Source organism: Heloderma suspectum, chromosome 7 (assembly GCF_057233095.1).
Source record: "Heloderma suspectum isolate Gila_16-S chromosome 7, 16-S_ref, whole genome shotgun sequence".
Taxonomy (NCBI): Eukaryota; Metazoa; Chordata; class Lepidosauria; order Squamata; family Helodermatidae; genus Heloderma; species Heloderma suspectum.
The window spans coordinates 46,304,479-46,318,888 of NC_139464.1; the positions used below are offsets into that span (position 1 = coordinate 46,304,479).

Genomic DNA, 14,410 nt, shown 5'->3' on the forward strand with positions numbered 1-14,410 from the left:
CCCCTTCCTATGTCAGAGAAATGGTAGGGCGATTTAAATATCTGAGGAACCCTTGTGGGAACATCCTAATACCCATCATGATTCACAAACCCTAATAACCTAGCCCTATGTGCCATAGTAATTGCTTCTTTTGCCTTGTCCCATTGTGACTCTAAGGTTTCTTTTAATACGATTTATATATCAAAGATGATTTACTTACTGATTTTCTTGGCTTTTTCTTAACAGAGATCTGGGCTGGTTTAACTGTGGTAGGGAGATAGATCAAGAGATTATGACTCAGCTACAGCAGCTGGGCCATATTATGTCAGACACTGGAATTTGCAGGAGTAGTTATTTGTTGTAATTGCTCTTGGTGAGGGAAGTACACTGAATCCTGTAGGCATCATTGTGTTTTCTCAAGCACTAGACCCATACTTCTCTTCACTTGCGATTGTGGCTGCTATTGCTGGAATTCTTGTACCTACTTCTCCTCATTTCCCCTTTTAGACCTATGGGAACCGTCAGATTGTGCTGGAGAAAGAGGAGACTGAAGAAGCAAAGAAATTTGATTTGCCAGGCTTATATCTGATTGGCTTCAAGCCCTTGATAATGCTGAAACGACATCATTACATCAGGCCTGCCCAGTTCATCTATCCTGATGAGTCCTTGATTAGTGGTACGCATATGTGGGAATTATGGTTTGCCTTATAGCTTTGATAGTGAAATAATTTAAATGTGCAGACCAGGATCTCAAATGTAAAAATGGGGGATAATAATAAATCCCCCAATGGATTTTTTGGACCCATACCTGTCAGGGTTCAGAGCAGGATTCAGACTGTAATTGGATACATTCCAAACTACCAAACAATCTCTCCTAGCAGTTACACATGATGTTATAAAGCATTAGAGACTGGATGAAACCTTGTAGTACCCACAACTTAAATCCCATGTGGCAGAGCATGTCACACAGTACTGTCTGACATCATGTGGAACCACAGTTCCCTCAACTTCCATCCATCTCAACCAGTTCAGAAGGACTTGGTAGTTTGTGGTCTCAATTGCTGCTGAGAAGTCTGATTGATTGATTGCATTTATACCCCGCCTTTTTTCCTCTTGCAAGGAACCCAAGGAGGCTTACATTATCCTCCTCCTCTCCATTTTATCCTCACAACAACAACCCTGTGAGGTGGGTTGGGTTGAGAGTCTGTGACTGGCCCAAAGTCACCCAGTGAGCTTCCATGGCTGAGTGGGGACTAGAACCCGGATCTCCCAGCTCCCAGTCCAACACTTTTGCCACTACATCACACTGGCTCTAGAAGAATTAGTAGAATTTTTAGTGGGTTGGATCCAGTTTTCCGTGTGTGGATCAGGGCTGGTGGAAGAGGTCTTCCCAACCTTCTCCTCCCCATAGCAGCTGCTCCAGTCCGATAATACTACACTGAGGGTCAGGCACTCTGTTGAATGGGGCTGGGCTGTGGTGCAGGTTCAGAGCTCTGCTCATGGAAGGTGCCTCCCAATTTGGGAGGATCCCCCCTCCACGCTATATGACAGTCCACCCCATTTAGCAGGGTCTCTCACCCTCTGTGTAGCCTTTGTGGGGGAAACGTAGGAAGTTGCTTTATACTGAGTCCGACCGTTGGTCCATTTAGACCAGTACTGTTGACACTGGCAGTGGCTGTCCAGAGTTTCAGGCAGGGTTTTTTCCTGCCCTATCTGGAGATGCCAAGGATTAAACCTGGGATCTTCTGCATGCATCGCAGATGCTCTGCCACTGAGCTATCGCCCCTTCCTCCAGGGGGCTGGAGGGGCTGTCATTGGGAGGAAGGGGTGGGGAAGTCCACTTCCACCAGTCCAATTGCATGTACCTGAACTGGATCCAGCTCACAAAGCAGTGTTGTGTGCTGCTTTGGGTGTAACACAGTATATACATTTTAGTAAAATGTAAGGCAGTATGAGCTGCCTTATGGGTCTGGTGTACGGATTACCACGATAATGTAATTTGAAAGGAGCGTATAAGGGAGGAGGAGGAGTACCACCCAGAAAGGAAGAACATTTAAAAATAGGACTTATATCTGTTTGAAAATCCTGGTAACCAGCCACAGACATACCTGATTGCAGAAGCTCGCTATAGTGATTTCCAAGAAGTATCTCAAGCACCAGAATCATGCAATCTAACTAACATGGAACTTTGCTTATAGGAAGCACTACACTGTTCAATGCTCTGCTAACAAAGTGTTTGGAGAAAGGTGTAATGGCCATATGCAGATATACCCCTCGCCGAAACACTCCTCCCAGATTTATAGCCCTTGTCCCTCAGGAAGAAGAGCTGGATGAGCAGAATGTGCAAATTTCTCCCTCAGGTAATTGAAGTAGTTGCATTTCTGTCTTGCATTTTACTGGAGGTGTTCTACCTTTGTCAGATATTCTTTGCTGTCTAATTTGAAGCATGGAGATTTATACCAGCCTTCCCCAGTCTGGTGCCCTTCAGATGTACCAAACTACAACTCCCATCATCACAACCGGCAAGTTGGACATGCTGGCTGGGGATGACGGCTGCTGTAGTCCAACACATCTGGAGGGTGTGAGGTTGGGGAAGGCTGGTTTATACCACTATGAGTATCAGGAAGTGTACATAGAAAGGTTTTTCTCCATAGCTCATAATAGTAGTGTCACTCTTTGATTTGGTATCTTGTGCATTGTATAGGCTGTTTTGGCTACTAATAAATTTATTAAGATCACCCCATTTCTTACGCTTACGTAATCAGTAGCGTACAAGAGTATTTTGGGATCAATTTGGAAGGAGCAATCCTATGGCCCCTAAACAGCATCTGAGGGGCAATAGGATATTTTGGATTCCCCAATCTGAGGTCAGAGACAGCACTCTGACCTCGGATGAGGGAATCAGAGCTCCGACCCCCCCCCCCCCCCTGCAGCCAGCATAGAAAGAACCACACCAGCTGCTTTCCGAGGTTGGGAACTCAGTCTCAGAGAAGGGGGTATTTCAGTGGGTGGGGAGGGGAAACTGGAGAGGCCAGGATAGAAGCTATCCTGAGGCCTCTCCAGCCTTCTTCCCTCCCCCTCCAAGGCACCCCAGCTAAACGGGCAAAAACACCTGTCTAGCACAAAATACAGAGCAGGAGGAAGCAAAGATAGCCTCTGCTACTCCTCCCACCCTGCGTTGAATGACTGTAAGCCTCAGAGTGCGGGCTTATGATCATTGAGGACGCAACCCATCGGATTGTGCCCTGGGTATATGATTTGCTAACTTGTGCATCACCCTTACCATTATATCCCAGTGTTTAAGCTCCTCAAGACAGTTCCACCAGACGTGTAGGGCTGGATTCAAAAGTGTCTTGTGTGAGCAGAAAAGCACTTCTGAGTGTACAAGGTGGTTCTCTGGATGCCATTTCCCCCCTTCCACTTCAGACTTCCATACCCTGTACCATACTACTTGGGAGGGTCCCCTGGCCGTCAGAAGCAGATTCTGGGGAGGTGCAGGGGGCTGCAGTGGAGAAGAGGGGGAGGACGTGCCATAGAAAGTCTGCATCTTTTATTCCACATATCTAACAGATGTGTGTATTCCAGTATAAATTTGCAGTATCAAATACTAAATGTTAATTATTCTGATACTGCATTTCTTTCAAATTCAGTCACAGTGAAAACGTGTCAACTATTTGAAAGACAGAATGTAGTAAAACAGCGTGTGTGTCCAGGCAAAGATCCAAGTTAGCCACTGTAAACCATAAATCTTATCAACAGTAAGGAGGACATGTTTCCTTGATTGCCTGTGGGGTATGTAGGGCCCTGGGCCTGTAAGCAAGGTAATAATAGTTTTAGAGAGGCTTAGAGATCCATAATGCTCTCTGCTTTGGTTCATTAGTAGTAGCAAACCCTTGCGAGTGGGCCTCTCAGCTTGTAAGATGAGTCAAAGGCCAATATAATCCCCCCTCAGCACATTCCATGCTAACGAGCCTGGCACCATTTATCTTCTCAGGGCCTAGGATGAGCCGAAGAAGTGAAGCTCCGTTTATCTTAAACATAACCAGGTGTATGTGCTGGGAAAGTTATGATAGTCTTGTTTCTGCTAAGTATGTTATTAAGCGCTGCCAGGCTATGCTGAGAAAGTTGTAGATAAGCGTCAACACACGATTAATGCTTGCACCTGTCATATTATTTCACTGCTATGCATGCAACACATGTATGATATAAAAGCTCTCCTGTAGTGGAATTCTTTGTTCAGAGCCTTTGTCTGATCCAATGATGGGGTATGCCTGTGTGCTCTAAGTACTCAATAAAATCTCCTTGTAAGCAAACCTGGATCTGACATCACTTTCTCGTAACTTCTAAATTCTGGAAGCCCACGGCCGGGGTATGCAGGGTGAAATACATTTTATCATATATATATGTCTGTTCTTTATTACTTCTTTGCTTAGTGCCCTGACTATGCATGTTTAAAGATGTCTACCTATTTCTGAGTTGTTTCTAATAAAATATATTTAAATATATCATACTCTCTTTCTGGACTGTTTCTATTAATGACTTTCCCATATTAATTATCTCTCTACAGCCATTTTTCTTACAAGCTATTCTATTTAAAAATCTCTTCAAAAGCATTCCCACTCATTGTCACTCAAACATTGTCACTAATGTTAGTTCATTAATGAGTGGATACTTCAAGTTTGTTAGTAATCAAGTGTTACCATGTCCGTTCTGATGTGTGGAGGCAAACTTCTTGATAATGGGAGTTTAGGCCTGAAGATTATTCTTCAGAGTTCTGAGCATCTGGGGCTTACATTGACAGAATGGGGTTTCCATTTGTGCTTTCAAGAAATTCTCATTTATTTTTTCTCTCCCTCTACTTAGGGTTTCACTTAATTTACCTACCTTATGCAGATGACAAACGGAAAATTGACTTTACAGAGAAGGTGCCAGCTAATCAAGAACAGGTGAACAAAATGAAAGAGATAGTCCAAAAGCTTCGGTTCAAGTACAGGTGAGCAAAAGGACGCAAAATTAATGTGCATGTACTTGCCAAATCATTCTTGGACAACCCCTCTGGGGACTCCAGAGAGACACCAACACTGAACATCTTAGTATCTCCTGTAATACTTCTGCAGTATTCAGTCATTGTTATCCCAGTTACAATACATAATCCAAAACTTATTAAGCTTGGACTGAGCTTGACATCTCAATTAGCGCAGTTTTCTGTGAATTCCGTTTTAATATGGACCAAAAATCCCCATATCCCTAGACTTAGGTACTACAACTGAAGTATAGTTATGATAAACAAATTGAAATTTTAGTAAAACCTAGGCATTAACCATAGATTATGTATATTAAAAACATCTATAATGAATAAGAACTGCTTCAAATTTGATAAAATTCTGATATGGACAGCACAAAACCGAAGTTACTTTCACTGGGAAGCTATGACTGGCTGCAGCATCCAAGCGCACAAACATGTAAGTGCAATAATAGTTGTGGAATTTTGGGAAGCTATGACTGGCTGCAGCGTCCAAGCGCACAAACATGTAAGTGCAATAATAGTTGTGGAATTTTGTCATGTTTGAAGTGGCCCTCAAGTCTTTAGTGAAGACTTGAGGGCCACTTCAAACATGACAAAACAAGGAGTGTCTTCTGGAGATGCTAATTGAACTATGAAGTTGACAGTGCAAGATTGACTCAAAGGCTATAACTTGCAGAGCACAGGACTATTGTGCAGCAATACTACTTTACAGAACTACTTGTTATGCTCAAATAGAATGATAGTGCCAGTACTTTGTTGTAAGAGTTATTCCACCTTATTCTACATGCAGCTGTGTTTCAAAGATTAACCAGTATTTGAGTAAAAGTGTTGGAAATTATTTAATAAAGACCATTGTAAAATCTTAGTTCTTTCTATCTTGATGCATGAGTCATAGTGAAACAGAAAGGAACAAAAGTGATAGGAGAGCATGAAAGGTTGTATTCTACTTTTTTTCTGTTTGCATGTACATCTGGTCAAAAGCCTGAAGAAAAAAATGTTCTTTAGTGAAATGGTACAAATGTTTAATCCGAGGTTGTTCATGTTTGGAATGTGATGGCGCTGTCTCCATTTCTGGATAATGCTTACATCCTTGGCATTTTCCACCTGGGTTTCAACAGGAGTGAGAGTTTTGAGAATCCAGTTCTACAGCAGCACTATATGAATCTGGAGGCTTTGGCACTGGACCTGATGGAACCTGAAAAGGCTGAGGATTTGACAAGTAAGAATAATGTAGTGGAGATGGCTTTTTTCTGTTGTTGTTGTCTTTGAAATGTTTCCCTACTATTCAGAAATGTTTGGAAACTCTATAAATAATGGCTTGTTTTTAAAACCTATGATTTTAGAGTTAAATGAAATGAGTCACTTGTGAATTGCAATTAAACACTGCCCAAAAATGGAAATGGGGACTTTTACATTTATCTGAAAGCTGAAATTCAGTCTATTTTTTTTTTTACCCCTGAGATGCTGATTTGTTGATGTCAGGGTTGTTTCTGAGCAGAGGGAGTGGGATAGTAGTTCAGATTCTGAAGGAGAACCACCAGACATGGGGGAGGTGTTTTCCCAGGCTAGTCCAGATATGAGTAGGCCTGCTCCTCAGGTTACAAATGCCCAGCTGGCTGAGGGTTTCTCTTCACACACCCCTGTGAGAGACAGTGAACAGAAGGAGGGGGGCGGGTTTGGAGAGTCTGATCTAATAGTTGCCAGGGGCAAAGAGAGAGAAGGCAGGGGTGGAACTTAGACGGTCTACCCGATTGGCCTTGTGTGAGAAGCTGCGCTCATTAGTCTCACAAGAGAGAGGGTCGCCCCACTTCCTGAAGGCATTCCTTTGTAGACTGAGAGTCACTGAGAATTTGCATCTGTATGACCCTGTGAAGTAATGGATTAAAAGCTGTAGACTGAAGCCTCTTGTTCAGCGTTGAAATAAAAGGGGGGGGGGGCTAAAGGAATCCTGCCAGCTGCTTGGATCTTTTTAAAAGGGCCCAGGGGATCCTTTTGTCCACAAAACAGACTAGCCACTCAGGACCTCCTGTTCTCTCATGAGTTCGTAGTGGCAGTGGTGAAGCTTTCCTTAGCCATTTTCTTTCAGTATTCTGGGGATCTCAATTATTTCAGATTAGCCAAGGATACCTGCTTCTTCCTGTCTAGCATTTCTGCCTTGTCATAACTGGTTACTAGTTAGTGAAGTCTGAGGCAATAAATATGGAGCAATTTGGCATTGGCAGGATTGTCTAGCTTTTTGCTTCCCTGTATAAAGTGGTTTAATGTCTAAGATACTTCCTTTTACCAATTATGCTTCAGTAATTAGTATTTTTCAATAAAAGCTAGTTTCTTTGCATTCAAAACAATAGGTATCATCTTGGATTGCCTTGCTGTAAAGCTCTAAGTATTTTTGTACATGGATTTTCCTTTGTAGAACTATTTCTGTATATTTGAATGCAAGTCCTTAGCTAGTCTCTCATCTGTGATATACAAATTTGTTTTTATTCTCCAGTGCCCAAGATTGAGGTGATAGATTGCAGACTGGGTAGTCTTGTGGAGGAGTTCAAACAACTGGTTTACCCACCAGGCTATGACGCAGATGGTAAAGTTACAAAGCGGAAACAAGGTGAGATTGTGAGTACAGAGAGGTAGCTGCAACTCCTAATTTCATTTGCTGTTTTTGGAAACTTCCAAACATAATTTTGTAGTATCCAAGTATAACTTCTCCTTCAGAAGGCAGATCAGCCAGGACCTATGGTAATCCAACCACATTCTGGTGTACAGTCAAGAACAGAAAAGGACAGGTAGGTATCTGATAGCCTGCTTGTCTTTTTCTGCTGATTCCACACCAGAATGTGGTTGGATTACCTTGGCTCCTGGCCCATCTGCCTCCTGAAGGAGAAGTCATGATGGATCAAAACACTTAGTTTGGAAATTTAATGAAATTCAGCTAGCCAAGCTATTAAATGCTTGTCATTTAACACATTGGGACAATGCCATGGCTAGTGCTGCATTTTATCTTCATGAAGAGCAATTTATCCAGGCCACCAGGCAATAGATGACTGTAACTTTTAATAACAAAACAGTGATTGGACCGCTTTTTGGGGTATCTTGTCATTTTGGGAAGGCTGTAAGATTTCAGTGATAGTAAGACATGGGCAGTAAACAACCCAAAAATCTCTTTCCTGTAGATGGTTCTGAACAACCAGAAAAGAAAGCCAAGATAGAAATCTCCGAGGAGGAGCTGAGGAATCATGTTCAAAAAGGCACTTTGGGTAAACTTACTGTGCCAGTCCTGAAGGAGGTGTGCAGGATCTATAAGCTGACAGGAGGTGGAAAAAAGCAGGAACTTCTAGATGTGGTGACTGAACATTTCAGGAAACTCTGAGTTCCATGCGGACACTCCCAACTGCTCAGGCTCCTCATCCATTCCCTGTATGTCCTTTTGACAAAGGAAAACAGATGCAGTATCTTTGTAATTATAAAGTGTTTTTTTTTCCCCTTAAGAGGTTGAAGAACCTGGTGAGAATGAGGGTTTATTGACAGAAAAAGGCCTCATTCTCCTGACTTCTGGTTCTAGATTTAATAATGAAAACTTATGTGACTTTGCTTTCAATAAATGAACTTGTTTTAAACGTCTGTGTCTGCTTTGTCTTCCTGCTGTTTCAAATGTAACATTACAATATACAGTGTACCATTTTGGAAAAGTAGTCTGCCCATTGGAAGAGGTGCATAGCTTTATGGGACTTAGCACTTGAGCTTCAGTGATCTCCTGGTAACTTGAATCTTAGGGTGCAATCCTATGGGGATGTGTGGCCACCTCCAAACTTGGAAGCAACTGCCTATCCAATGCAGGGTAGAAGCACGGAGGGGATTGTCCCCTCCACATTTCAGCTGCCCTACATTTGTGGCTAGACAGCTGATTTTGGCTGTCTAGCTGAGGAAAGGCGGAGCAGGGGAAGTGGCTGTCAGGCAACACGTAGGATGTGTTGTACTGTCATTTCCGCCTCCCCCACCCTGGAACCCACCATTTTCACCGCTTCGCGCTCCTCTCCCAAGCGTGGAGCTGTTCCGAGCTGCCTGTGAGGCAGCATGGAGGATGGGGCGGGGGGAGGCTGGTTCCCAGAAACGGACATATCCTATGGCCGTTTAGCCGCTGACTAGCGGCCATAGGAATGCGCCCTCCCTTGATTTGAGATGTATGGTCACACAAGTATATAATGTTGAATATCAGAAACAAGTTACTTTTGTTCTGCTGTTAAGTGTTATTGTTCATGCAATATGAATTCATAGTAAAGGAAAGGGACTCTGCCCTTGAGAAAGTATTTTAAAAAAATAAATACTAAGCAATTCAAAAGAAAAAAGTATCTCCCTAAACTAGCAACTAAATGTGCTTTTAAAACTAAATCAACTAAATGTGCTTTAAAAATGCAAGATGCTTTCCTTAATCTGGAATTAACCTACAGCTTGCTTTCTGCTTTCAAATGAAAATGTAGCTTATTTAAAGCATAGCTCTATTGTAATCCTGCCATTTAGGGATAAGAACATAAGAGCAGCCATGCTGGATCAGACCAAGGGTCCATCTAGTTCAGCATTCTGTTCACACAGTGGCCAACCAGCTGTTGATTAGGAACCCACAAATGCAACAGGGTTGTTGTTGTTGTTCAGTCGTGTCCGACTCTTCGTGACCCCATGGACCATAGCACGCCAGGCCTTCCTGTCCTGCGCTCTCTCCCGGAGCGTGCTCAAGTTCATATTCATTGCATCCGTGATGCTATCTAGCCATCTCATCCTCTGCCGTCCCCTTCTCCTTTGGCCTTCAGTCTTTCCCAGCATCAGGGTCTTTTCCAGGGAGTTTTCTCTTCGCATTAGGTGGCCAAAATATTTCAGCTTCAGTATCTGTCCTTCCAATGAGCACTCAGGGTTGATTTCCTTTAGGATGGACTGCTGCAAGGGCCATTTTATTGCAATCTAACCAACATAATAATTGCAGCAGGTTGTACTTATTACAACATTTAAAACTGGCATAGTCTAGAGTGCATAAAATTTAATAGGTTGTAAACACATTGTGTGTGCGTGTGAGCCTACAGCAACTAATCAGTACCATTCGAAAGGGCAAAAAGTTTCCCTAAATTAAGCCTAGATGTGGATCAGATAATAACCAGCTTGGCTAGGGAGAGGCAGGTGGTACTGAAGGTGTGAACTCCCAGCTAACAGTAGATGGTGGTAATGGATCATGGCTTGTCTTACTCCATATTGGTTGCTGGACTGGGGCTGCTGTTGCTGGCAGTGTCCCTCTTCCATCTAGGCCAGTAGGAGGAGACAGAGGCAACCAGGGCTTGCAGGCACTCCACGATCATTAGGATCCTTGATTGTAGCTCTGGCTACTCACTCTGCCTCCCCTTCTTTATTTTCTCTATCCTTATGGTGCAGATGTAGCAGTGAGATAAGAGCTGAGAAAGCCAGCCAGCACATACTTGACATATTGAGCTTTCTGGGATGGAAGGGTGAGTTGGTAGCAGCTGGCTACAGGCACAGCCCACCTGAAACAATCCCATGTCCCAATTTGAGAAAAACTATTAGGTCACAGGTAGCACTGTATTTTATCTTCATGAAGAGCAATTTATCCAGGCCACCAGGTGATTGATGAAGTATTCTACTTCCCTCTTGCTGTGTAATATATTGAAAATGTGAACATTAATAGCTACCAATTAGCGAGAGCCAGTGTGGCGTAGTGGCTAGAGTGTTGGACTGGGAGCCCAGAGATCTGGGTTCTAGTCCCCACTCAGCCATGGAAGCTCACTGGGTGACTTTGGGCCAGTCACAGACTCTTAGCCCAACCCACCTCACAGGGTTGTTGTTGTGAGGATAAAAGGGAGAGGAGGAGGATCATGTAAGCCGCCTTGGGTTCCTTGCAAGAGGAAAAAAGGCGGGATATAAATGCAATAAATAAATAAATAAATCAGATAAGTTAGGGATCACGCACAATATATATTTGTAATTTTTTAAAAAATTAAAGCCACTTGGCAACATAGATTTCATCTGCCCTCTTACACTGTTATATCAAGCTGTGTCAGTACTAGGAATTTGGCCTGGTTCTACACTTAAGTCTCCATACATACATGGGATGCAATAGATTAAAGCGGTTTCAGTAAGCCAACCTCATATTGGCTGGAACATTATATGCTTTGTAATTACTAGAACCCAAATTCATCTCCAAATGAAGCTGATTTATTGCCAAAAAGGGGTAGACTAATTAAATCACACTGTAGAGAGTTTTGTATCAGAAGGAAAAAAGTAATGACTGAGCACTCTCTTGTTAGAAGTCTAAAGCACAAGACCGACAGAGAGGCAGATGGAAGAGACTGATCCGGCAGATAACAAAAACCTAATAGAAGCCAAACCTGTACAAAGGACAAGACTTAAAACAAAAAAAATTGATATACGCTAAACATTAATTTTCTCCTTGAGTTACTTTTGTTTAGTACGAATGGTCAGATTTAGACCAATAGTCTCTCGATGACTTGTTGGACAGACTGAATTTGAGGCTTCAGCTGTGAGCCTTCTTTGATAGTAATGGAACAGGCAATTACAGGCCGCGAAACACCACATGCCCGGCCCAGGGCCTGCTTGGAGCGCACAAACACATAGGGCACATTCTTGTCCTCACAAAGTAGTGGGAGGTGAAGGATGATCTCAAGGGGCTCCGCATCTGCAGCCATTACAATGAATTCAGCAATTCCTCTGTTCAAGGTTTTAGTGGCTGGGAAAAAAAACAGTACAATTACTACATGCCCATTTCCTCAGACTACTAGGGTACTTAGTAAAATCAAACTAGCAGCTAGTTTCAGCATCATCAAGTTAGCAGATCCAATGGAAACGTTTTCCTATACCTCATCTCTTAGATAATTACCAGGCTTCTACAGAAACTAATGACACTGATAAGTTTAATTACTTGGCAAGGTAGAATGACATGCCTGGGATCCCCCTAAAAAAACTGCACTCCAAGACCTGCATGTGTCCACTAGAATGTTAGAACTGCAGACTTCTCAAATAGCGGTATTTGCAATTAACACCTTGCATGCCAAATTTGTACCAGCAGCCTTAAGTGCATCTGAGCCCCCTAAAATTCTAAACAGCCCTGTACAACCAAAACAGTTTTGCAAATCTTACCAATATTTTGTATAAAGGGCTACAAAACTATCTCAAGCCAGATATTCAGCTTGTCAGAGCAGACTAGAATAGAGAGCTTAAATGAGAGCAGATTTGGGAGGAGCACAAAGGGTACAGGAAATTGGTTCAACAGTGGCTTCTGTTTTGCCAGTGGACAGCCAGTGTTGGATCCATCCCCTTGTTTCTTGCCCACTATTTCAGTTCTGCAAATGTGAAGAGGGATTAGCATGTTTGGACTGAAATCAGCAAATTATCACTAAGGCCAAGGCAACCACAGGATACCTATGGGTGTTAAAGTAGAGTTAGGTAAAGTACTAAATACTTCATCTACAGGAGTCAATAAAAACCTAATACACTACAGGAATAGTAATATTTTTGGTACAAGTTCAACCAGATCTCACCTTCATTGGCCCCTTTACGTAACTGTTTGTAGTTACAGGACTGCTGTACAAGATCCAGCAGTGTCTTGGTTAGCTGAGCATCAGCAAGTGGATAAGCTTTAGGATTTACTTCTGCCTCGCTCTATAGAAAGAAACCAAGAATTAAGATGCTGGAAACAAATTTTCAAGTGTTTGCTATTCCAGCTATCTTAAAGCTGCAAGATTGTCTCTCCATCACTAAAACTTATATTTGTGAGATCCCTTCTCGTTAATAGTTCAAAAGCCACTTTACCAAACACTTCGGGAAAAAAGAATCTCTTCTCTTCCAACATCCTTTATCACAACTTTTAACATGTTGATAATATGCTAGTTCCACACCAAGCGAGACTACATTCAGTAGAGCACACCTATACATATGAACATTTTTCTACTCTTAAGTGATGGGTTTGAACTGATTTACAGGAAGCAAGACATTTTCAATAAGCACTCAGTAAAAATCAAGCTTTTCCTTTACTAAAAGGTGGCTGAATATCACTTTATATCTCAACATGGCTCCATGGTACAAGGAATAATTAGCCTTGGAACCAAGGTAGCCTGAGTTTAAACACCCGATCAGCCATGACACTAACTGGTTGACCTTGGGCCAACTTTGGACACTTGGCCTAACATATGTCATTCGGTTGGTGCAAGTCTAGAACAGCCTTCTTATGGATTTCATCCCAACTTTTTTGGAGGGAGTGATGCAAAGAAATGAAGTCAAAGAAACCCTGATGGTACGAGCACGTGGAGTGCTTGCAATTGAGACCTACATGTTAATAAGAGTAGTTAGTCCAACAGAGTATAAAAACACACCAACTTAAAAATGCTGTATGGACCAGGCTAGGAATTCCTTGCTTAGCACGTGGTAGGGACCATGCTTCATTAGCACCCATGTAGAAAGGAATAGGCCACGCTAGGTAAGCCTCTGTCCACTTTCAGAGCGTTCCTCTATTAATCTCCATGAGTTACAACCCCCTCGCACCCCCCCCCCCGTGTGGTATAGCCACTTAGGCATTCCCATCTAGAGTTAAGCCTGAACAGAGAGAAAACGGAGGCAACGTGCTTTCCAGTAATACCTTGACTTGCTGCCACTCACCATATCTGCGAAACAGAATGATCACTCGAGCGTTTTACTCTAGAGCGATCCTCTCGGCCCGAAAGCTTCACTGAGGAAGAAACTAAAAAATGCTGGGATTCGGAAACGCAAGAAAAACGCGTGACTGGAAGTGACGATAGGCACGACAGGCAGGAAAGAAATGATTTCCCTCAGACCTTCACTTTAAAGATCTCCCAATTGCGACCTCTAGCTTTGGCTGATTGCAAAGGGAAACTCATCGCAGTAACCGGGTTAGACGTAAAATACAGGAAGTCTTGTTGTGCACACTTACTTGGGAGTAAACCCCACTGGACTCAGTGGGACTTACTTCCTAATAAACGTGCATAATAAGATCGGGCTGTTAAGTCATTCCGGGCAGAAGGAAGAGCACAAAATTTGTGCTCTGGCGCATGCAGTACCTGATCGCTGCCCCACTGCCGCTTGGCCGCTCCAAGGTTCATCCCCCTATTCCATACCCAAATCAACCTTTGCACATCCAGCCGGCCATTCTCTGGTGCAGAACCCGCTTCCATTGTGTCCTTCTCCAGGCTTTTGTGTTGCGCGCTCAGCAGGTGTTTTGCTAGACACAGCCTAGTTTTTGTTTTAAATTTGCCAGGGCTCCTCCTGTGCCGCTAACAGCTGCGAGATGGGTAGAAATTAAACAGATGTAGCTTTCCTCAGTACTGCATCTGCTTACCGGGAATAGCTTCACCTGTTAAATGTCTGCAGTCGTTAAAA

General features: G+C 43.0%; 2 protein-coding genes across 13 annotated transcripts in view; one reads left to right on the top strand and one right to left on the bottom strand.

Annotated features, from left to right (window-relative positions):
- XRCC6 (X-ray repair cross complementing 6) overlaps positions 1–8,623 on the top strand; it is a 22,922-nt gene extending 14,299 nt beyond the window's left edge. For all 12 annotated transcript variants that reach the window (XM_084809991.1, XM_084809993.1, XM_084809989.1 and 9 more), the window contains 6 exons: positions 487–655; positions 2,178–2,339; positions 4,843–4,972; positions 6,124–6,224; positions 7,497–7,610; positions 8,176–8,623. In XM_084809991.1, the coding sequence (XP_084666117.1) occupies positions 487–655; positions 2,178–2,339; positions 4,843–4,972; positions 6,124–6,224; positions 7,497–7,610; positions 8,176–8,372 (873 nt within the window). In that variant the 3' untranslated portion in view covers positions 8,373–8,623. The remainder of the gene's footprint in view (positions 1–486; positions 656–2,177; positions 2,340–4,842; positions 4,973–6,123; positions 6,225–7,496; positions 7,611–8,175) is intronic.
- Positions 8,624–10,952: 2,329 nt separating this feature from the next.
- Positions 10,953–13,792, bottom strand: SNU13 (small nuclear ribonucleoprotein 13). The gene is made up of 3 exons (XM_084809996.1): positions 13,673–13,792; positions 12,559–12,679; positions 10,953–11,747 (listed from the first exon to the last, which is right to left on the bottom strand). The coding sequence occupies exons 1-3, from the start codon at positions 13,673–13,675 to the stop codon at positions 11,485–11,487; spliced, it is 387 nt and encodes a 128-aa protein (XP_084666122.1). The 5' UTR covers positions 13,676–13,792; the 3' UTR covers positions 10,953–11,484.
- Between the last annotated feature and the right edge of the window lie 618 nt (positions 13,793–14,410).